This window comes from Elephas maximus, chromosome 4, assembly GCF_024166365.1.
Source record: "Elephas maximus indicus isolate mEleMax1 chromosome 4, mEleMax1 primary haplotype, whole genome shotgun sequence".
NCBI lineage: Eukaryota > Metazoa > Chordata > Mammalia > Proboscidea > Elephantidae > Elephas > Elephas maximus.
In genome coordinates, this window is record NC_064822.1 from 141627021 (window position 1) to 141652252 (window position 25232).

Genomic DNA, 25232 nt, shown 5'->3' on the forward strand with positions numbered 1-25232 from the left:
TGAGGTAACCAAGCCTCAATGACTGTGGGTCAAACTGGAGTTAGCTGGGTGGAGCCAAATTAGGAAACCTTGTGAAAACAGGATCTGAGGCAGCCATTTTGAAGGATCTCTGAGGGTCCCTTGATAAGTGGATGAGTGAACAGGGAAGCTTTGTCCTGAGAATGAAGAACACAGAAAGAAAAGACCATGTGGTATACATGATGCAGGGAAGTGTGAGAGAAGCTGGAATATGATGATGCTGACACTTTTCTCTTTGCATTTATATATTTGCATTTCAATTTTACGAGCGTCTTCAGGTTCAGCTTGAGAGCTGATTTCCTTTACTCCCCTGACACACACACACATACAAAAAAAAGAAATGAGAATTCCATAATCAAAAGCTAGGAGACAATATTTGCCAATAGGACAACAACAAAAAAGACTGAGATCGCTAAAATATAAAATGTTCCTGTAAATCAATAAGAAAAAAACAAACAACATAATAGAAAAATTAGCAAAGGATATGAAGAGGCAATTCCAAGGAGAAAAAATACAAATGATTAATGTAAAGATTTTTAAATTATTCAACCTCACTCATGATTAGGAAAATATAACTTTTTAAAATTTTTAATGTTTACTATTTATTCCTAATATTTTTAATTCTTTAAAGCAGTAAGAATGCACATCCCTAGAAACAAAGTTTCTAAGATTCATAATCTATAACTTTTAATTTTTAGCAAAATTTTTGCATTTGTAAGAAAATGCATTATATAGTTTTATTTTTTTTAAAAGAGGAGCATTTGAATGTATTTTCTGAAATGACGAGCTTTCTAGCATTTCAATCTTTGTTACACTTCAGTTTTCAGTTATAAACAATATTCAACTGGTCAGACTATTTCAAGAAGGGAGAACAGTTCCACAATATTTGTTCTTTAAGCAAAATGAATTTTTATATCAATTTGAATTTTTGACAAAATTGCAAAGAACTGTTTTTACGTTTTGATATCAAACAGACCCTTACATCAATTTAATTCAGCCTAGCTTTTTGTGGAGCTGTTATAAAAACAAAATGGTAAACTTAAACTGGAAGTGGGGTGAACTTTTCTCTAAATACGCATTTGCTGGTGGCATGTTTTTTCCTCTTTTTCCATAACCATTATAAATATATTTGTGAAACTTGGGGAATTAAAATTTTCTGAGAATTACTTACTCAACTTTTTCGTAGGAAATAGGGAAACAAAAGGCCATGCACTCCATATAAATTACTCTTCTGCATGTAACCATGATGTTTTACTTGATGCTTCCCATCTCTTTAAACTAAATGAATGTGAAACCTGGCCTGGTTAATCGCATGTTTATCACATTTTTCCTCTGAAAGAAGCAGTTTGATCAGAACCAGATTTAATACCAAGGTGACATTTTCTTCACAACGATGTTACATTTTTTTGCTTGCAATATTCTGGGGGGCTTCTTCCATTGCTTCCATGTTGCTTGCTGATTGGGGGAAAAATTCCGTGCACACATGAAATTTAAAAAAAATATGTAAGCAGCAAATGTGAATGTGTGTCGGACTAACTGAGATTTCCAGCATCTTAGCACTTGCTTCAAACAGCTTGGAAGTATAACGACAGGCCCAGTTTATTTCGGGTTTTGATGAAAATTCACTTGAATTCACGTATGATCCTCTTCTCTACTCACAGGCTCTTAAGGATGATGACGCTGAAACTGGGTTGACTGACGGGGAAGAAAAAGAAGAGCCCAAAGAAGAGGAGAAACTGGGAAAGCTTCAATATTCACTGGATTATGATTTCCAAAATAACCAGGTCTGAGGAAGAAAAATGTCTTCTAATTCCATTACATTTTCTGAAATCACCAAGAAGAAATTGAAGCAAGCTTTTTTTACTTCTTAAAATATTTCATTTGCTGTGAGGGGAAAATGTAATTATCAAAGCTATTGATGAAAAAATTTCTAAGTACAGGCAGTCCTCTACTTGCTAATTTAAATTCTGGTAATTAGAATTCACAGTATTCAACCGATTATATCTACTTATGGCACTTACGCAGGCAGGCAGAATAAAAATTAACTTGAAGCAGTCAGCCTGCTTCTGAGAGCTCCCAGCCAGGCTCGCCCCCACATAGATCCCTCGAGCCTGAGCTAGAAAGAACAACTTTCCTTGGACTTCACAGATTTAGATTCAAACAGAGCTTGGGGCCTTTGTGTTGAGCCACCATTCAAGCCAAAGTTCTGAAACATAACAGATTGATAAGGAATCAAATGATAAAAAATTAACTATGGTCTATGAATTTTAAAGGCAGGAATGCCTTATGTAATATCACAATATTAGGTCAAATATCTAATGCTAATGAGATAGCAATTCTGAAAAAGCAGAAAGACCACTAATTTGATTTCTAGTGCCTACGACTGCTGCCCAAAAAGTAACAGGGAACTAAAGAGGTAACAAAACAAGCATTCCTGCTCTAATTTCTCAAAAAAGTCATGAAACGCCACCTAGATAAATGGTAATCTCAGTTACTGTTTATCCGATGGCTGCTATACAAAGAAAACTGTTAAAATCCATGACATTGAGGGAGATGTTCTTTTATCTTCTAAATTGCTAAAGAAATTTAAAAAGCTATGTAAAAATTTGTGGAGTCAGCTAAACTAGAGACCAGGACCTTAAGAATCCTTAGGGCATAGGAGAGACTTAAAAAAAAATATGTATATATATATACACCTATTGCCTTCAAATTAAATCCCACTCATAGCAACCCTATAGGACAGAGTAGAACCACCCCATGGGGTTTCCAAGGAGCAACTGGTGGATTCAAACCACTGACCTTTTGGTTTACAGCCAAGCTCTCAACCACTGCACCACCAGGGCTCCATAAAGAAGACTAGGGGAGTTTTAAATCTCTTCTCCAATTTGATTTACTTCACTCACCTTTTTCGGACAAGGAAGAACTGATACATGCAAAGTAAATATAGTTAACACTTATGCAGTATGTGTTATTTCCAGTTTTTAGAGGAATGAACAAGAAATGAATCAAGCACCAATGCTCAGCTCTGACCACTGATGTCCAATGTAGTAACGCCGTAAGAGCTCTGAGGAACATCATAACAGCTGCAGAATTCTGAGTTTTATTTGGGGATTGACAGTTCGAATAATGTCTAAAGTTTCCAGATGATTCCTCATAGAGGATGTATGCTCTGTCATGTAAAAAGGAATTTAGCCTTGGGTAGTTAATTCACATTATGCTCTAGAAAGCTGTAGATGGTTTGAAGGTACAGATAAGGATTTATACAGGAATATTATAGGTATACCACTTACAGTTAATTAAGTATGACATTTTAAGTCATTTCTATCACTTCTACCAAAATTTAAGCATCAGGACTTGGTTGGGAGCCAAACCTATTATTTGGTCAACGTATGTTATCTTAACATACAACATTTTTTCCAGATATTTCACCTGCCTGTGTATATGCACCCAATTTTTTCTCTCAATTTATTCTACTTTCCTATTTCCTAGTAGAAGCCTAGAGATATCTCAGTCTGGTTAGTCATAATTTTGAAACTTCTAAATTGGCATTGATTACTATAAGTAGTATTTTTGAGAGTAGCCTTTTTAAGAAAATAAATAGCATTGATTTTTTTTTCATTTGCTCACATCTAATGACAGTACATTTCCTGTTCCCATTCCAGCAAACATCAAATCTAAAAGGTATTTTACTCTGAGCATCTGGAAGATTCCATCTGATGAATTTTTTTTAATATTATGCATTGATTTTTTTTTTTCAAATGTTCTCAACTAATTTGACGATTCCTATTTTTTTTTTATGAGGTAGGGAAGATAAAGTCTCAGAAACGTCACAGATAAAGCTGTATAATCAAATGTATATGTTTGCTTACCAAAACTGAACCCATTAACCCATTTACCATCAAGTTGATTCCAACTCACAGTGACCCTATAACCAAAACTAGAAGGCCACCTTGGTTTGGCCTTCATGATGGATCTTTCATGATGGAGAGAAATGTGATACATCTATTTCTTATGAGTCAGGGGTTGGAAGAAATGAATTCACCCTCCAACAACAAAGTATCTGAAAGCCTTTGAAACATAAAAGATCAAGTTTTAAAGAGTTTAAGCTATACAGATAGTGCTTTCTCTGCCAAAAAGAAAATTTGTTATAAAGTGAGACTGAGTTTGACTTGCAAATACAAATCTTGTTTATTCACATTGTTATCCAACAGAAAATACCATATATCAATTTGGCAAACCAAGAGACAGATTGTTTGCTTTACTAATCCTGCGTTTATACATCTGACGCCCATTTTATTTATTCTCTGATCATCTTTCTGTGGTCTGTCTACCTGCAATGCAATACTCTTACTGCTACGGCTATATGATGACGCCACAAAAAGAAATTGAATCATTCAAATGGAAAGAACATAATCATTTAAGTTATTGGTTCAGGTGAAAGCTTGAGCCAACATGCACTTAAGACCATGGCGGGTCACTTTTACAGAAAATGGGTGTGATTTCTTTAAGGTGGTGAATTGCTTTTCTACTCTATCGGCTTTAAAAAACACAGGCTCAAATTTTCAAGCTCTTATGTGAAAAGCTATAGTGTGACTGCATGTATTGAATAGTATATACTTGAATAACAATAAGAGAGTCTACTTTTGCTTCCCAGGTGAATTTAAACAACCCCCTTAACACAAAATTTCTGATGGCAGGGCATCTAGAATAATTCATTCACGTCTTTTATTTTTTCTTTGCAAAAATATTACCACCACCAGCCTAGACTCTCATTCATCGTAAGTCTTCGGAATACATCACTAAGAAAACAGACTTGCAGAAATGCAAAGATTTCTTGTGTACTTGAAAAAATAATCCAGAAACTTATTCATTTGGCACTAAAAACCGTATCTATTATCTCACCCTCATTTAAGCTTATATTCATTTAATTTCTTTGACTCCATGTTCTATATTTAAGCACAGAATTTAATGGATAGTAATTATACTGGGAGTTAAAAAATACTAGCCAGCACACAAGTCAAAGTCAAATATGAAAGAAACTTGAAGATCTTATTTCTTATATCAAAATGCTACCCAATTTCTAAGAAATTTCTATGTAGCTTGTCTGAGGCTTTGGTGTGGAATAAAATTTTCCTACTTTATAATTACAGACTTGTGATTCTTTAACAATTTATTTCCACTTACAAATCATGCCCTGGAAAGAAACATAATGCACAAGGGCTTTTAGCAACTGGAAAGTAATTTGATTGCAACCCTTTTGCAAATATGAATTCCATATTTAACTGTAATCAGCAACCTTTTAAAAGCATCTTTTGTGCTTAAAACCAGGCTTCCTAGAGCCTGCATCTGTCAGAATTGGGTTTCTGAAGTCTATATAGCTTGCTTCATTTGCCTTCTGTGTTCAGATTCATGAGAAAAAAAAAAAAAAAAGTTTATTAAAAGCAGGAAGAGGGAGAAATCACAGTATGTAGCACTGCAAAAAAATGAATAAATCTTTTCCAAACTGCCCCCCAATGTTTGTGTTTGCTGTTTTTTCTTGTTCATTTCAGCTGCTGGTAGGAATCATTCAGGCTGCCGAGCTGCCCGCCTTAGACATGGGTGGTACATCTGATCCCTATGTGAAAGTGTTCCTGCTGCCTGATAAAAAGAAGAAATTTGAGACAAAAGTCCACCGAAAGACCCTTAACCCTGTCTTCAACGAGCAATTTACTTTCAAGGTATTTTTTTATACATATCATTTTTCTCTCTTGATGTTACATCAAAAAGACTGCTCTCATCCTCACACATACATAGATTTGCCCATAAACATTAGGTGCTCACAAAAAATTCTACTCAGAATAGTTAGAATCATTATCTCCAAACCAGTGAGGATTCTGTATTGCATTTAAATTTGGTCAAAGTAGGATTCAGCTTCGTCATTCGAGAACAGAGTATCAACTGGAATATAACTGGGATGTCATATTCACGGCCAAAAAGTAAGGTCTACTTTAAGGTTGTCAGAAGGCTTGAACATTTTCCCCCTCTCTACAATAAAATCCAAGAAATTAATAAAATCATTACTTTTCTAAGTTTCAAAGTTCCTGAAAATAGGTAAGCCTAGTGGAAATCACAGAATAAATTGTGTTCCAAAGTTTAAAGGGCAGAAATAGATATATTCTCTTTTCGAAATCCTGTGTGTGCAGGGGGCAAATTGAGTACTCTAAAGCCATTCTTCTTAACTCCTCAATTAAAAAAAAAAAGGTTAATGTACTGTTTTTCTGCATTTCTGGTGTTTTTCTTCATTCTAGGCTCTTCCCTGGTGCTCTGCATCTTGTTGAGACACTTCAGTTGACAAATAATAATGGAGAGGGCTTCTGGCCATAAAATAACTCTACAGGAAAGCACGCCCTGCAGGCTTCCGTCATCGCTGCATATACAAATTTTGTAGCTCTTGGCTTGAAATCATTCATAAAAACAATTCTTTTCATAGATATCTTTAAGAGACGAAAAAAAATGTAATGCATTACTCCAAACAGTAAAACGGCTGAAAAATGAAATGTCTGTGAATATGCCAGCATTCTAATTCAAAATCACCATGGGCCCGGCTAACAATAGCAATAAATTGAAATAAATTGATGACGCTTAGGGCATGCGTCATTTTCCCGAACCTCGTTTCCAGTTTTGTAGTGGAGCAGTCTCTTTTTATGCTCTGAAATTTTCAAGTTTTGAAGACAAAAATTACTAATTTATTTTCAGCAATCCTATTTAAAACCTTCACTTTTCCATACCCAGAGAGTTAATTTAGAGCAGCAGAAGAAAACATTATGGAGATACTCAGTTTATGAAGACCTAATCACTGTGACCAATATATCATTAAACAGAAAACATAGAAAAAAGGAAAAATATTGCAAATGCTAATCACAATAATTTTATTTGATTATATATTAATGTAGGTCAGCAGTTTCTAACCAGAATTTAATAAGCACATTCTTAAATTATTTGAAAGAACATTGTGGGGACTTAGCTTTGTTTTGAGTTGTCAGTATACTATTTCTTATTATACTGTCATGTATTTATTATTATATATACTACCATTACAGAAAAATATTGTTATTTGCAATAGCATTTTAATAAAATAATTAGATTCCAAAAAGATGATAAATAAATGGCAGAAGATAAAAACCTTAGAAAAATCGAATTTCTTACACTTACAGAGTCAAATATTCTCTCTTCTCCTTTTTTTAATATACAGAGTTAATTAGGAAATGTTTGCTAGAGCATAAGATAGCTATTTACACTGATAAAATAATAGGAAGTATACTAAAATTAATCGAACCTTCAATACAAGTCTAAACAATTTCTTAATTAGGCATTCCTACTCAGTTACTGAAGTATAGGTTACTTGGATTGCACTGCTTTTCCTGAATATTAAAAATGTCACTAATAAACACCCCCAACCCATAGCATCTGTCCCAGATATATTTGCACAGCTAGATAATTTATCAGTTCTTGGCCTTTTGCCCCCCTCTCCCCCCATCCTAAAGAGTGTCACACCTAAGAAGGAACTTCAAGGTCTATTTTATAATGCATCTCTGATATTCAAAACATCAATTTTCTAGTCAGTTCATGTCAATCGGTAAATTATTTTAGGGAGTAGATAAGTAAGGCCCTTTGTGAATTTCATTTACATTCTTTCAGACTACTCATACGCCTCTTAATAAATCACTTTTCCATTAAACTGTAGCATTCAGATAGCTCGAAAGAGTTAATGAAATGTTTGGAGCAAGCTATCTATCCCTGAGTAAGTTATACCCTAGCCAATACAGCTTAAAATAGCCTATAAAAAAAAACTTACTTATAGCCAAATGTAAGTGGCTTATTTTAGTATTTTATCAATCTTTAACTGTTTATAACCTGACAAATAGTAGGACCCATTATTAACAATACTGAAAGCTTCTTTGGGCTAAAGTGATAAATAACTATAGTAAGTTACCATTTTCTCTCAAGTAATTTAATCTCAAGCGGTAAGTCAGATGACTCAGTTTAAAGAAGCATCAAAAACATAATTATCTCCCTGTTCTGTTTATCTAATATAAACATTAAAATTAAAACACTCTAAGCCAGCAACATGTTTTAGCATTTTTCTGACCAGATATTTTGCCCTCATCTCTTTTGATTTAGGTACCATACTCGGAATTAGGCGGCAAAACTCTGGTGATGGCTGTGTATGATTTTGACCGTTTCTCCAAGCATGATATCATTGGGGAATTTAAAGTCCCCATGAACACAGTGGATTTCGGTCATGTAACTGAGGAGTGGCGTGATCTGCAAAGTGCTGAGAAGGAAGAGGTAAGAAAGACAGCATTTCTAATACGAGAAGGTGTACTCACCAGTTGCTACCCACGTAATAAGCTCTTGAGAGATACTCTTTAGAAAGGGTGAGGTGGGCCTCCAGCAGCTGACAGCTGGCAAAATAGGGTCAGGGGATTGCATAACCTCATTAAAAAGTATACAGGTCTTCTGGGTGTTATTTGAAAGAAAAGGGAGATTTGTGCACAGGATCTAAACAACTCCCCTAGATACACATGTACGTGCATGTGCGCACACACGTGCACACACACACACACACAGAATCTGTTTCTAAAGCTTGCAAAATGTCACCGAAAAACAAGCCAATAAAAAAAAAAAAAAAAACTACTTCTTTAAAAGGACGGTGAAAACCCGTCTTTTTCTTCCTATTTTTCTATAGTCATTTTGTGCTTTCTACATTGGTTATGTAGCTATTAAATAGAAATAAAATGGCACTTTTTCCTTGATTATTTCTGTGTACTGCAGACAGTTCATTGTTTCTCCTGAAAACCTCAGAGCATGATGGGGGAAGCATCAAATGTAATTCAAAAGGCTGATATTAAATCCATTTTTTATTTGACTCACATTTTTATAGTGCTCCTCACATTGTTTTTTCTCAGTTTTAATAGTTTAGCCCAGTATTTTCTGTGATTTAAAAAGGGAAGTTCAATATACTCAGTGCATTTAAGCTACATAATAATCTATTCTATTTGATTATGTTATGCCTGCCTGGCACTAGCATTTTTTCTGTGAGAGTATCTCAGCAGGCCAATACCAGAAAAGCAAATAACTCTGAGCTTCTAAATTCTAAAACAACTCATTTCCCAGCCATTTTGGGGCCCTGACATGGGGCCATGATTACCCAAGGGATTACAAACAGCCATCAGTCATTTAGGATTGATCCCTAAATGTCAAGGGCAGCCCCTGGGTGGTATAAACAGTTAACACATTCAGCTGCTAACCAAAAAGTTGGTAGTTCAAGTCCACACAGAGGCACTTTGGAAGAAAGACCTGGCTATCTACTTCCAAAAAATTAGCCATTGAAAACCTATGGATCACAGTTCTACTCTGACACACATGCAGTTGTCATGAGTTGGAACTGACTCTATGGCAACGGGATATTAGATGCCTAGGATTTCATAAGATAGGGTCACTTTGGGGCCTCCAGGGACATCAAACCACCTGTGGTTAGTGAACATCTGAACAGAGTTAAAGAAAGAGTGTCCCAAGCCTTCAGAGAAACTATCTCAACCAAACCTACCCCCTGGGAACCCTCTCAGCCTAAGGTTTTGTGTGACCAAACTGAAACTACTAACTGCATACTTCGTATATAATAAAGTAAGGTTTTAAGACAGGCTTGTGAATTGCTGTGCTGAAATGAGATTTTGCTGGTGCTCTAAATTATTGGTTGTTCAAAAAGAGTCAAAATTATTTGAGTTAAGCTTCAATTTCTTTTTATTTATTTTATTTTTTTTTTTTGAAGAGATATACATAACTTAGCGAAAATAGATTAGTACAATTGACATTCTTGGATCCCAAGATAGATAGAGCCTTACTGTGGATTTTCAAGAACAAACCTAGAATAACACTGAGTCTTTAAACTTCATGATTTTTCTAAGTAGTTCTTCCATATGAGTAAACTAATATGTACATTAAGTCCAATATCTGCAGAAAAAAAATAGAAACATTCAATCATTTTATCATAAGGTTTCCAAACATTTAACAAATTAGTGAGATGTTTCATTTTATATTTTATTGGAATGTTTGACTTTGTGTACAGTCCTTGTGACTGGAGGACAAAGTGGGACCATAACAAAGATTTATTAATTGATCAGTTTTCATTATTTGACTGGTTTTTGGTTGGTTTGTTGGTTGTATATCAGAACATAACCCACTTGTACCTCATAATCCCCACCTGTCCAGGGTGCATGGCTCACACCCCTGCTTCCACCAGGTGATGTGAGATTTCAAGATTGCACCCACTCGGTTTCTGAAGAGTTGAGAAATATTTTTCCTGAGTTAAAGAAATGTAGGAGTCCCTGGGATGCACAGTCAAGCACTCCACTACTAGCCAAAAGGTTGGCAGTTGAAACCTACCCAGAGATGCCTTGGAAGACAGGCCTAGCAATCTGCTCCCAAATGTCACAGCCTTGAAAACCCTATGGAGAGTGGTTCAACTCTGCACATATAGGGTCTGCATGAGTAGGAATTGACTGGATGTCAAGAAGGTTTCCTCTTTCAAAAATTCTAACTATGAGTAGTACTTGTTCCTTCTTTCTCTTTCCTGCATTTCTTTTTCTTCCATGTCTTCTCACCCTATCTAAAACTTTGTCATCCAACTTACTCAAAAATATTCATTTCTAAATATTTATTAAACACTGCCATATTCCAGGAACTGCACTAGGGGTTTTAAAAAAGGAAAAGGGTAGACACTTTCCCTGCTTTCATGGAGTCTAGTGTTAACTCATTTTTCTTCCTAACGCCAACCTTTGTCTTGATTATTGCCAACTAGACAGTTTTCTAGAAAAAAAGTGTTGTCTTTAAGATCAAACCCTCCTCAGTTTCAACCTTGACTAACCCATTTACTAGCTCTGAGATCTTGGACAACTCACTTAACCTCTGTAAAATTCCATTTTTAATCTATAAAATAGTCTTAATATTATCTACTCCTTACCATACTTACCGATTAAATCAGATAGAATATAAGATACCTATCTCCCACTCATTCTTCTTGGCCCATCTTCTTTTTTTGTGCTCTCTTTCTCTTTCCTGTGTTTTCGTCTACCTATTTCAGTATCTCTGTCTACTTCTTCCTTCTTTTTCTCACCACCATTGTGGTGCTTATTAAATGCCTCTAGAGGTTTTTAATGGGAAATAGAACTACAATTATATTTTTAAAAACCTGGTACCTATCCTTACTGATACGTACTCAGGAATAGTTAATTTTTGGTTTTCAGTTTAATTACTGTTTCCCTTTAACATGATATAGGAAGCCTCATAAAACAGATGTCTAACTTGGAAAGTATCTCTGGATGACTAGACTGAGGTATAAACTTCCTCATAATAAATGATCTAAGCTTCCAGTTACATTTTATATCTGAAGAATTACTTGTTCTCACTGATATGTGCCCTATCTTCTCGTGCTACTGTCCATTAACTGCAGAAAATTATAATTGTGTGAATAAATTGAAGTCTTAGATTAACTTTAGTTCTCACGAGATTTTAGAGAAATTGTTTTTCTATTTTACATGAACTATTTTGTCCAAGATTTTAGTTTTGCTTTCATCTAACAATGTTAAATGTTATCTTTCAACTTGCTAGAACTTTAAAAGTAACAAAGAAAGTGAGAAAAAGGGAATTCAAGGAACAGCTTTGGAATCTAGACACTGAACCGCTAATCACCATAATATGTCCAGTTACAGTCTTAGATTTTGACAGAATGAGGTAGGCTTTATTGCCAAAAAGATGAAAAAAATATAAAAGTCATAAGATGATAAAGCAGTTGCATAATTAAAAGATTCTGCTTTATTTTAATGGTCATTTAAACATGCAAGCAATTTAGAAAGAAATGGAAAGGATCATGGTGTAAGAGCCTTATCTGGATGTTACAAGCACATGTTTAAAAAAGAGGGGGTGTAGAAGAGATAAGCTCTGCTGGAAGAACATGAACAAGCACACAGCTCCCACTGTTAAGATTCCAGCCTCTAGTGAAAACATCAATGGTGAGGTTTCCATTCCGGCTTGTTTATGTTCCTCGAATTAACACAATGGAAACCCTGGTGGTGTAGTGGTTAATAGTTCAGCTGATAACCAAAAAGTTGGCAGCTCAGATCCACCAGGCACTCCTTGGAAACCCTATGTGGAGCAGTTCTATTCTATCCTATAAGGTTGCTATGAGTTGGAATCAACTCAGCAATGGGTTTGTTTTGTTTTGTTTGTTTTTTAATTAACACAATAGAGTCCTGATGGCACTGGTAGTTAAGAGCTCAGCTACTAACCAAGGGATCAGCAGTTCAAATCTACCAACCATAACCTGGAAACCCTGTGGGGCAGTTCTACTCTGTCTTAGAGGGACACTATGAGTTGGAATCAACTCAATGGCAATGGATTTGGTTCTTTGGTCGGTAAATTAACACAGTGAAAGGCATCCTACTGGTTTGGGTTCTCTTGCCATTTTTTATGCTGCATGATCGACCACTCCCTTCTCCCATCCCCCATCCACAATAGATGAAGTTGGATTTTGACCTTGGAGACAACTCAACATTTCTCTTACTTTTGTTTCTTTAAAACAGAAAATGTATATCTTCTGAGTTTCAAGTGATGGCTACATACAAAACTGGTAGCTTTCTTAATTTTTCCCTTCTCAGCATAAAGTGTCAAAATCATCATTTGCAATTAGTAATACAGTTGATCCGTTTGCAAAAGGCTACCAATATGTGTAGCCTCAGGCTGTCTATGTTGAATTTTTGAGATTTTCTTCTTTTGTTTAATGATTTAACAAGTAGTTATTGAGCTCCTACTATACGCCACCCACAAGTCAAATCTGAAACGTACCTTCATACCACTCATTTAATAGCTTCACTTAATCACTTCAAATGTTACACTCAACAGCTGTGACTCCATTGTTCTCCCTTTATAAATGCTCTTATTTATGATCGTTTTAGAAATTGCCTCATCCCTGCACCCCAGCAGCAGGTACATACATACAGCTTCAAAGCATTCAGACTCTTTATTTTAGCATTTCAATCCAACTTTTTAAATTTCTTTTTCATCCTCATGCCTTCCACTACTTCTTATTTCTGAAAACAGCATAAGAAGCAGATACCACCAGAAAACAACGGAGCCTCTTTGTTTTGTTTTATTTTGTGTTTTAGCATCCTGCCCTGATATGCTGCAAGCTTTCATCACTTGCCTCATACTGTTTTGTCTCCATTAGGGAATAAGTCTCTCACCTTTGCTTTGTGTGGAATTCGTTAGAGTGATTTTTAAATGGGATTCTGTAATCCAGTGCAAATGGAAAAAAAATTGATTGCTGAATTAAAACAAGTTGGGACATAATTTAATTAGTACCCAAGCAGAAGGGAAGAGAAACTGCTTTAGTGCCTTAATAGAAAATCAATTTTGCAAGAAAATTTCAAATTTTTAAGCCTAATTAGAAAAACATTTACTTCACAGAAAAGCATTTGGAGAATACATATTTAATCAAATGGCAAGAGTTTTTAGCTTCCAATGGTCAATTATTGATACTTCTTTGGAATGGGTTAAAGTTGTTTTTTGCCATGGCATCTTATATGCCCAAGGATCATGAAAGAACTGATGCCGTTTCTAAGTATACTCAGAAGTCAGATAGTGACTCATACCCTCTGAGAATCTCTGCACAGCAAATCAATGCCCTGAATGGAAAGCCTTAAAGAAAGGTTAACTGCTGGAACTTTAAACATGGTTGCCAATAAGAACCTTCCTTATCACTCACAAGCTACCACATTAGAGAATGGCCTTCATTTAGATCCATCGGATTCCAGGACAGCATACTTACTTTCGTTCACTTGTTCATTGTCTATCTTCCCCACTAGACTACAAATTCTATCCAGACAGTGGCCATATCTATTGTTCCCCACTGTGTAATCAGGTCCAATCACAGAGGCAAGAAGCACACAGTAGGCATACAAAAATATTTTTGAATAAACGAATGGGGAGAGGTGTTTCTTATATTGAGAGAAATGTTTCAAAACTCATAAGTCCATCTAAATAACAGTAATTGCCTTCTTGGTTTACAAATGAAGTCTAAAGTATTGCGAAAGTCTGTCAACAAAATGTCTTAGCACTGAACAAATGAAAATGATTTAGTACCTCTTTGTTTGTCTGTTTCTCTAAAAGCAGAGGCAGAATACATGTATGGAAAAATCATTGTTGTTATTGTTTTTGCTCATGGTGGTGAAAATGATGATAGAATTTATCTTTTTACTTTTGTAAAGACTTAGTGTCTTTTTTCTGTCTGCGATCTTCTTATTTTATGCTGTTTCCATGATGCACGTAAAGCTTGTGACTTAGCTTAATTTAACTTGTATTTAAAGTTAGATTTATTTAAAGCTGTGGTGTAAGACTCTGCTTGCAACATGGAAATTTACCCAAAGGGAAATGGAAAAGATTCCGTTCTGAAGAAAATTCAAAGAATGTGAACGATCTAAGTCTATCCTACCTACAATATTCCTTTTTAGCCAAATTTACAATATAGTAGATAGGATGTGGAAGTATTGATTTGTCTTATAGTATATTAAGACTACAGTATATTTTAGTGTACTTAATATATATGTGTCCATTCTATGGGACTAGAAACACATTGAGCTCCTTTTTAAACCTTTGCAGAAGTAGAGTTGTTATCCGATTTTACGACATATCTTTGGCAATAGCTATGATTTAGTTAATTCAGAATTTCAGTCATCAACTATAGCTGTATTCTTATGCATAATAAATGTCTCCCAAAATAAAAGAAAGGGGATCAACAAAGAAAATACATCAGCAAGAACTAATATGCTAAGACTGCCATTAACAAGCATAGTTAAGGGTGAATGAAGAATGGGGGAGATACACTGAGAAAGAAGATTGAACGAAGTAGTTTAATGACACCTTGTCTCTTAAACGTTGTTGTTGTTAGGTGCCATCAAGCTGGTTCTGACTCATGGTGGCCCTACATACAACAGAACAAAACACTGCATTGTCCTGCACCATCCTCAGAATCATTGTTATGTTTGAGCCCATTGTTGCAGCCACTTTGTCATTCTATCCCGTTGAGGGTCTTCTTTTTCACTGACCCATGATGTCCTTCTCCAGGGACTGGTCCCTCCTAATAACATGTCCAAAGTATGTGAGACATAGTCTTGCCATTCTTGCTTCTAAGAAACATTCTGGCTGTACTTCTTCCAAGAAAGACTTATTCATTCTTCTGGCAGCCTATGGTATATTCAGTACTCTTGCCAACATGATAGTTCAAAGCTATCAATTATTCTTCGATCATCCTTATTCATTGTCCAGCTTTCACATGACTATGAGGCTATTGAAAATACCATGGCTTGGGTGAGGTGCACCTTAGTCCTCAAAGTGACATCTTTGCTTTTTAACAACTTCAAGAGGTTTTTTGCAGCATATTTTTCCAATGCAGTATATCATTTGATTTCTCGACTGCTTCTTCCGTGAGTGTTGATTGTGGATCCAAGTAAAATGAAATCCTTGACAATTTCAGGTCTTTTCTCCTTTTGTCACGATGTTGCTTATTAGTCCAGTTATAAGGAATTTTGTTTTCTCTGTGTTTTGATGTAATCCTTACTACAGGCTGTACTATTTGATCTTCATCAGTAAGTATCTTCAAGCCTTATTTGCTTTCAGCAAGCAAGTTTGTGTTATGAGTTGTGTCTTCACAGGTTCCTAATAAGTCTTCCTCCAATCCTAATGCTGCATTCTTTTTCATATAGTGCTTCTCAGATTATTTTTTCAGCATACAAATTGAATAAGTATGGTGAAAGAATACAACCCTGACACATACCTTTTCTGATTTTAAACCACACAATATTCCCTTGTTCCGTTCCAATGACTACCTCTTGGTTATGTACAGGTTCTTCAAGAGCACAGTTACATGTTCTTCAAAATGCTATCCATAGTTTGTTATGATCCACACAGTTGAATGCCTTTGCATAGTCAATAAAACACAGGTAAACACCTTTCTGGTATTCTCTGCTTTCATCTGACATCAGCAACAATATTCCTTATTCCACGTCCTCTCTTGAATTTGGCTTGAATTTCTGGCAGTTCCGTGTCGATGTAGTGCTGCAACTGCTTTTGAATTATCTGCAGCAAAATTTTACTTGTATACAAAATTAATGATTTTGTTCAATAATTTCTGCATTCTGTTGAATCACCTTTCTTTGGAATCAGCACAAATGTGGATCTCATCCAGTTAGTTGACCAAGAGCTGTCTTCCAAATTTCTTGGCATAGACAAGCAAGCATTTCCTGTATTGCATCCGTTTGTTAAAACATCTCAATTGGTATTCCATCAATTCCTGGAGCCTTGTTTTTTCACCAATGCCTTGAGTGCAGCTTGGACTTCGTCCTTCAGAACCATCGGTTCTTGATCATGTGCTACCTCTTGAAATGGTTGAACATCGACCAATTCTTCTTGGTACAGTGACTCTGTGTATTCCTTCCATCTTCTTTTGATGCTTCCTGCATTGTTCAATATTTTGCCCATGTTGTTGTTAGGTACTGTAAACCAGTTTTTGACCCTATATACAGCAGAATGAAACACTGCCCAGTCCTGCACCATTATCACAATCATTACCATGTTTGAACCCATTGTTGCAGCCACTGTGTCAATCCATCTTGTTGAGGATCTTTCTCTTTTTGGCTGACCCTCTACTTTACTGAGCACATGTCATCCTCCAAGGACTGGTACTTCCTGATAACACGTCCAAAGTACATGAGATAAAGTCTCGCCATCATTTCTTCTAAGGAGAATTCTGGCTGTACTTCTTCCAAGGCAGATTTGTTCATACTTCTGGGAGTCCATGGTATATTCAATATTCTTCACTAACACCATAATTCGAAGGCATTAATTCTTCTTCAGTCTTGCTTATACATTGTCCATAGAATCCTTCAATATTGTAAATCTAGGTTTAAATTTTTCTTCAGTTATTTCAGCTGGAGAAATGCCAAGCATGTTCTTCACTTTTGGTTTTCTAACCCCAGGTCTTTGCACATTTCATTATAATACTTTACTTTGTCTTCTTGAGCTGCCCTTTGAAATCTTCCATTCAGCTCTTTTACGTGATCATTTTTTCTACTCGCTTTAGGTACTCTATGTTCAAGAGCAAGTTTCAGAGTCTCTTCTGACATCTGTTTTGGTCTTCTCCTTCTTTGCTGTCTTTTTAATGACCCCTTGCTTTCTTCGTGTATAATGTCCTTGATGTCATCCCACCACTCATTTGGTCTTCAGTCACTAGTGTTCAATGCATCAAATCTATTCTTGAGATGGTCTCTAAATTCAAATGGGATATACTCAAGGTTGTACTCCGGCTCCCATGGACTTGTTTTCATTTTCTTCAGCTTCAATTTGAACTTGCACACAAACGCAAAACTGATGGTCTGTTCCACAGTCGGCTCCTGGCATTCTTCTAACTGATGTTATTGAGCTTCTCCACCATTGCTTTCCACAGATGTAGTCAATTTGATTCCTGTGTATTCCATATGGTGAGGTTCACATGCATAGTCACCATTTATGTTGTTGAAATAAGAAAGGTATTTCCAATGAATAAGTCTTTGGTATTGCAAAATTCCATCATGCAATCTCTGATGTCATTTCTATTAGCAAGATTGTATTTTCCAACTACCTATCCTTCTTTGTTTCCAACTTTTACATTCCAATCACCAGTGATTATCAATGCATCTTGATTGCATGTTTGATTAATTTCAGACTGCAGAAGTTGGTAAAAATCTTCAATTTCTTCATCTTTGGCCTTAGTGGTTGCTGCATGATTTTGAATAATGGTAGTATTAACTGGTCTTCTTTGTAGGCGTATGGATATTATCCTATCACTGACAGTGTTGTACGTCAGGATGGATCTTGAAATGTTCTTTTTGATGATGAAAGCAATGCCATTTCTCTTCAATTTGTAATTCCCGGCATAGTAGACCATATGATTGTCTGATTCAAAACGGCCAATACCAGTCCATTTCAGCTCACAGTCTGAGATATCACTCTTTATGCATTCCATTTAATTTTTTATGGCTTCCAATTTTCCTAGGTTCATACTTTGTACATTTCACTTTCCAATTATTAATGGATATTCACAGCTGTTTCTTTTCATTTTGAGTTGTGCCACATCAGCAAATGAAGGCTCCAAAAGCTTTACTCCATCCATGTCATTAAGTTGACTCTACTTTGAGGAGGCAACTCTTCCCCAGTCTTCTTTTGAGTGCCTTCCAACCTGAGAGGCTCATCTTCTGGCACTGTATCAGACAATGTTGTGCTGCTATTCATAAGGTTTTCACTGGCAAATTTTTTTAGAAGTAGATCGCCAGGTCCTTCTTCTTAGTCCATCTTAGTCTGGAAGCTCCACTAAAACTTGTCCACCATGGGTGACCCTAAGTATTGGTAGCATAGCTTCTAGCATCACAGCAACCTAGTAGGAGCTCAATCAATATCCAATGAATATTTAATATTTGATTCACCATCCTTAAATATAAGACTGATAAATCTAGACTCAGGATACTGGGTAAAGCTTGTGTAACTTGTTCTTCTCTAGGACAAGGGTTGGAATAAGAAAGTCAGGCCCATCTCTGTGCTAAGCACTCTCCTGTTTTCTCATATTAGCTCACGTAATCCTTGGAGCATTCCTATGGGGTAATTCTTTATATCTCCATATTACATATTAGTTAAAGCAATTTGACCAGAACAGCCATAAAATAAACAACAGAGTGAGGATTTGGACCCAGGTAGCCTGACTCCCAAACCCATTTTCTCTCTACTCTGCTATATTGCCACCTAGCTGACATGGTCTGTGTTTTTTTTACCTTTTTATTCAGAGTGTTTAGCACTGTGCCTGTGTCATTCAAGGTGCTTAAATAAATATTTTCAAGTAAATTAGTTGAACAAATCAGAATAAAATGAGAATTTTATTTAGCAAACATGTATGAGCCTTATCACCTTCAAGAAAGTCATCTTTGACGGATGCCCACTTATTCCAGTTGTACTGCCGTAGCCTAAAATACTTTTGATGCCCAGTTCCTCTCTCCAAATCGCTTTCTCAGTGTACAGTAACTCCTTTCATCTGTTCTAAATAATGGGTTCTCTTTATCTTAAAAGGTAATGTTTATTGAAATGGTCATAACTACTTAGTGCCAAGGACAGACTATGAGTTGAGGATCAAATTGGGTAAAATAATTTTTAGTCAACGTGATAAGGTAATGAGGCAGTTGTACTTATGAGGTTTATTCTCACTCTGAAAGGAGAAGTGTTCCCAAAATGTTTTGACGATTAGTACCATTACATAATCTCTCAGATGTTCATTACAGGAAAATTCTTATTGGGAGATGGGAGACATAAGTTCTGACACATATAGTGCCAAAAAGATCTAATTGTTTTAAAAGAAACCAGTGTGGGTATTAGGGTTTTGTTTTTTGCTTTTTCTTATTCAAATAATAAAAAGAGTGAGTGTTTTCAGTTGAATTTTAAAGAAAACAGGTAAAAAGTAGTTCAGAAGCATGGATTTCACATCTGTAAGCTGGCAGAGCATAAGTGAGGAGTAGGAGTTGTAATGGGAATGCAAACAAAAGGAGGATGAGGAAAATGATATAGATGAGCAGTCTTGTCTGAGTTTGATTTTCCACATTATTAAAAACAATGAAGACAATTTTGAGTAGGAAGCAATGTGATCAGTTAGGAGAACGTCTTGTTCTATCTTGTCCTTCATTTTTCACACATTTGGGTCTTTTAAAATACAATCTCTTCTGTCAAGTTCATCCTATGTTTTGGAACAATTCTTTTTTCTCGTTTGGTGAATTCTCCAAATGAAATGTTTTTATGTTCTGTCTTACTCCTACCTAGCTAGGAATAGGCCATATGTTTGTATTGTGAAATCTTTAATCCTTTGCAATCTGTTACTTTGCAATTAGATGAAATGTCAGTGATTGAGTTGTACTGGTTGTACTACAAAATTAAGGCAGGAGAGTGAGGACTTGCTGAAAAACAGAACTTAAATACTTAAAGGATGAAAGAAGGGGAACACACACAAGTAGACAAACTTAACTTGTTTTGAACATGGCTTAGCAGAACAGAAGTTCTTTCTAGTTATGGGCAAGAGGCTTTAAATACTGCCAATTAATTTCATCCATTCATTCTTTGATTTATCCAACATATATTTATTAAGCCTTTATGACCCAGGGCCTGTCCTAGCTTCTGCAAATACAGTGGTGAATAAGATAAACCCTTAAAATGTAGTCAAATATAATTTAACAATGAGACAGTATCACAGGATGGATTAAACCTGGTTTGGGCTCAACTTGTATGGCTCTAACCATGACTCCACTTACTACTGATGTGTCCATGGGTAAGTCACTTAACCCCTCTGTAAAATGAGATTAATACTATTGTCCTTCAAGAGCTGTGATACACTGTAAGTGAGGTAACGCACATAAAGCACTTAGAACAGTACTTGGCACATGATAAACTCTCAATAAATAATAGTTACACATATTATTTAAAACACTGATCAGAGTCCTTATTTCATTGCAAGCTGAAAAAGCATTGCTCTGACCACTAGGCTTATATCCTTCCTTTTGTGAGGAGACTGGGAGAAACTAAGGGTCCAGCAAGGCACTGTCACAAATGGTTTTGATGAAGGGAGAATTTCACTAACCTCCCTGATGATGCTCAGCATAAGCTTGATTTCTGAACCCAGCAACATATTGTCTATCCTGCACCACAGAATTGACACCCCTTTACACATATACCTATTTCTCTAAGAATTTGGGTACGTAGCCACGTAAAACCTGTTCCATGAAATGATGCCTGGTTTACTTGTTTTTGTCATCTGTCCAAGTACAGCCTAAACTCCCTATAAGTATAGAAAGTATCTTCAGGTTTTGCACATCACAATAGTTTGCTCCTTAGAGAAATTGTGGCATGGATCAAGTGAGCAAAGGACTTGGAGTTTTGCTGATAAACTCGCTAAGCCTGTTTTCTCACATGTAAGATGTGGCTGAAAAATATAAAGCAGATCATGGATTTAAGTTTTTGAAATAAAAAAGTTATTTCTCAAACATAGGTCTGTCCAATGCCTAAATGACTTTCTAAAATAAACAGTTGGAAACATCAAGTAGCCATTCGGTTTTTGTAGTTTATGGGGACAAAAAGACATCGTTTCTAAGTCTGTGTAAAAATTGCAGGGGTATTTTTCCTATCACTGTGGAGCCAGTGACAGTCTCAGTATCTTTTCACCTACCCTGTTCACCCTTCCAAGATTTCAAGTGCCTGAAGGCAAAGTGGAATGGCATCCCAAGCTTTTGAGAAAGTTGGTGGAGGAATTCTCTGTCAGTCTACTTTTCACAAAACAGCTTCTGTCAGCCTTATCGCCTCTCTTCTCTCCTTTATCTCTTTAAAGAGGGAACTCAAGGAATACAGTTTACTTTCACTCTACTTTAAATGTCCCTCAAATCGCTAATATAAGGTGGTTCATTGGTAGAATTCTAGCCTTCCATATGGGAAATCCAGGTTCAATTCCTGACCAGTGCACCTAGTGCACAGCCACCACCTATCTGTCAGTGGAGGCTCCTGTATTGCTATAATGTTGAGCAGGCTTCAGCTGAGCTTCCAGACTACATGGACTAGGAGGAAAGGCTTGGTGATCTACTTTGAAAATTCACTAATGAAAACTCTAAGGATCGCAATGGTCCGATCAGCAACCAATGGCCCAGGACAAGGCAGTGATTTGTTCTATTTTGTGCATGAGGTTGCCATAAGTTGGGAGCTGACTCAACAGCAGCTGACAATGACAACAGCAAATCATTAATAAGATGCAATTATTTTCTTCCTGAGATGGACCACGGCAAGACTGTGAACCAGGAATGTGTGTCAGTACACTCACTGGGGCGTCTTCTCTCCTGGGCTTCATGTGCTGGAAGACTTCTGGTTTTAAAAGCACCAGAGAGCATTGGGCAGTGGAGAAGCCAGGGAACAATGATGTCAGCCTGAACCAAACCATCTACTTACAACTTAAAAATGATTAGAGGGCAATGGTGTTAGAGGAGACTCCTTCCGTCCTAGAGTAAGACTCTGCTCCCAGCAATACAATCTGAATCAGTATTTTTCTTTTCATGTGGAACATAATTAGTTTATACTTAAGAGCGAATTTCTGGACCCTAGATAGCAATAGAATGCAGAGACGGGAATGAATGAGTGAAGTGGAAGGTCCCATGAACAATTCTAGTACAGAGTAACAAGGAAATTTGAAAAGACTTCCACTCAAGTCTTCTCATTCTCCAAGCTGCAAACACTCTGGAATGTGGTCAGAGGTTGCCAGTTACCAAAAGTTAACCGACTGATCTTCAGTTTAAGCTGCTATTTCTACATGAATAAATCAATATGCTGACAAGGTGCTTCTCCAAATTTTCACTTTCTGCTAGTGTTTAAAGGGAAGGAAAAAAAAAAACCTGTCTTTCAGGAGCCAGCACACAGTATCAGGAATAGTGTGTTCTTAATTGCATCTCAGTGTCAATAAGTAAAAATAGAGTGGGATTAGGATATCAAAACAGATAACGACTTGGGGGTTTTGCATTTTGATTTTTAAACAGGTTTTTGGAGAGTTTAAGTCATAAATTGTGAATGCAGAATACGGCCTTTGAAGTGCCTGTCTGACATAAAACCAACATCAATGTTTAACTTGTAGTCTGAGGAGAGATACTTGCTTCTTTTTAGGTCATTGATTTCCAAGCAGTCTCTTACTGGCGCCTTGTTTATATTGAGTCTGTTTGAAAATGACATAAAGACTATGGAACCTCAATGCCACAGTAAGAATGCCAAATTCTAGCTTTTTTTTTTTTTTTAATACTGTTTTTGATGGGGAGGTGTTTTGTTTTCTTTGTTTTTTGGTAGGCAGAGCCTTCAAAGCTCCTTAACCCGGAAAATTAGGTATAGCACAAACTTACGTTGAACTATGTTAAACTCACATGTGTTGAGTGTTTATCTGAGCCAGCTACTGTGCCCAGTGTGTTACCTCGTTTATTCCTCACGACAACACTGTGGTGTAGGTACCATTATTATTTCCAATTTATATACAAAGAAGCTCAAACTAAAGGAAGCTGGAATTGCACGTGGCCACATACCTAATAAGAAAGAAGGCTAAGATTCAGACTTTGGTCTGACTCCAGAAACTCTTCTCCATCACTCTCAATTGCCTGTAACTGAGAAATAGATTAGAGGGCCTGTACTAGGGATGTTTTAGCCTGAGAACACACACACTCAGCATACACCCTATAGTTTGCTTCTCCTATTCCCATTCTCCCAAGTCCAAGGCTACCACTACATTGTGCAAAGAAAGGACTACAAGCACCTGCCTTGATTTGGCACCACTTCCAGTTCTCAAGTCTCTTAGGTGCTCCAAAGTTTTCTAGATCATCCCTTCTGCATCATAGATGCATGTGAGAGATCCCATTTACTGCTCATATGATTCTGTTTTCAAGTTCCTCCACTCCCCTACCTATGGTTTGTTCCATCCTATTGTATTACCAGTTCCTGAAAGGAAGAAATTACTGTTCCATCTCTTTCATCACTTATATCATCTCTCCTATGAAGTATGATGATGAGCAGGGAGAGAAATGCTTTACCTTGGGATCATACCTAAAACACCAAAGATCAATGAAGCATTTATTTTAATGTTTTCCAAATAGCTTTTAATTAGATGTTCTTGAGTCTAAGAGAAATTTCTTTGTAAAGTAAAATATCTTTGTATGCATAAATTTCCTAAACTCCTGTATTTCAAAAAAGCAATAGGAACAGCTCCTTTTAGCACCCTCTAGGAAAGCTATTGAGCTCTGCAGAATTGTCCACTTTTTTATTATGAAAATAATTTTAGAAAGCAATAAATCTGCTAAAAATGGACGATTCCTCTATAAAGTACTACAATTTGAAATACTGGACTGACCATCCTCCTAGATTCTCATTTCAAAACTCTCTTTTAAGATAGAGAGAACATGTGCTACATCTTATAAAACCAGTTGATTATAGTAAATACATGTATTTCCACTTCCATTTTATCTTTTCTTCAAACCCAAATTTTTAATATTTTGAAGAATAAAATTGTAGCATTCCCCCAATGGGCTTTTTATGCCATCCTTTTATAAATTATTTCCACCAATTTCACATACAACTTAGCCAAATCGTTAAACACTTTGAGGCCGGGTTCGAGTTTTAGCAGGATGTTGTTAGGTACCGTTGAGTTGGTTTCGACTCATAACAATGCTACGTGCAATAGAATTAAACACTGCCCAGTCCTATGCCATCCTCACAATCGTTGCTATGTTTGAGCCCATTATTGCAGCCACTGTGTCATTCCATCTCATTGAGGATCTTCCTCTTTTTCACTGACCCTCTACTTCACCAAGTGAAGTAAATGTCCTTCTCCAGGGGTTGGTCCCTCCTGATAACATGTCCAAAATACTTGATAAGTCTCACCATCATTACTTCTAAGAAGCATTCTAGCTGTACCTCTTCCAAGAAAATTTATTCATTCTTCTGGCAGTCAGTCCATGGTGTATTCCATATTTTTCACTAACGCCATAATTCAAAGGCATCAATTCATCTTCAGTCTTCCTAATTCATTGTCCAGCTTTCTCTTCATATGTAATATAATATATAATAGTGCTATCAAATACAAGGCAATTGAAAATACCATGGCTTGGGTCAGGTGCACCTTACTCCTCAGAGTGACATCTTTGCTTTTTAACACTTTAAAGAAGTATTTCAGCAGCAAACTTGCTCAATGCAATGCATTACTTGATTTCTTGACTGCTGCTTCTATGGGGCATTGATTGTGGATCCAAGTAAAATGAAATCCTTGACAACTTCAATATTTTCTCCATTTATCATGAAGTTGCTTATTGTGAGGGTTTTGGTTTTCTTTATGTTGAGGTACAATCCATACTGAAGGCTGTAGTGTTTGATCTTCATCAGTAAGTGCTTCAAGTTCTCTTCATTTTCAGCAAGCAAGGTTGTATCATCCACATACTTTAGGTTGTTAATGAGTCCTCCTCCAATCCTGATGCCACATTCTTATTCATATAGTATAGCTTCTCAGATTATTTGCTCAGCTTTAGCAGGATAACTAAAAAAAAAAAACA

The 25232-nt window shown here is 36.3% G+C and overlaps 1 protein-coding gene and 1 long non-coding RNA gene across 10 annotated transcripts in view; one reads left to right on the top strand and one right to left on the bottom strand.

Annotated features, from left to right (window-relative positions):
* SYT1 (synaptotagmin 1) overlaps nucleotides 1-25232 on the top strand; it is a 624978-nt gene that overhangs the window by 445332 nt on the left and 154414 nt on the right. For 5 of the 6 annotated variants that reach the window (XM_049885168.1, XM_049885169.1, XM_049885170.1 and 2 more), the window contains 3 exons: nucleotides 1680-1802; nucleotides 5568-5735; nucleotides 8179-8346. In XM_049885168.1, coding sequence (XP_049741125.1) covers nucleotides 1680-1802; nucleotides 5568-5735; nucleotides 8179-8346 — 459 coding nt within the window. The remainder of the gene's footprint in view (nucleotides 1-1679; nucleotides 1803-5567; nucleotides 5736-8178; nucleotides 8347-25232) is intronic. The other variant, XM_049885172.1, reaches the window with a different exon arrangement.
* LOC126076545 (uncharacterized) overlaps nucleotides 1-25232 on the bottom strand; it is a 470040-nt gene that overhangs the window by 203852 nt on the left and 240956 nt on the right. For 2 of the 4 annotated variants that reach the window (XR_007517486.1, XR_007517500.1), the window contains exon 10: nucleotides 10018-25216. The exons of 1 other annotated variant lie outside the window; for it this stretch is intronic. This is a non-coding gene — a long non-coding RNA (uncharacterized LOC126076545). Of the gene's footprint in view, nucleotides 1-10017; nucleotides 25217-25232 lie in introns of those variants that run through there. One more of the 4 variants, XR_007517490.1, reaches the window with a different exon arrangement.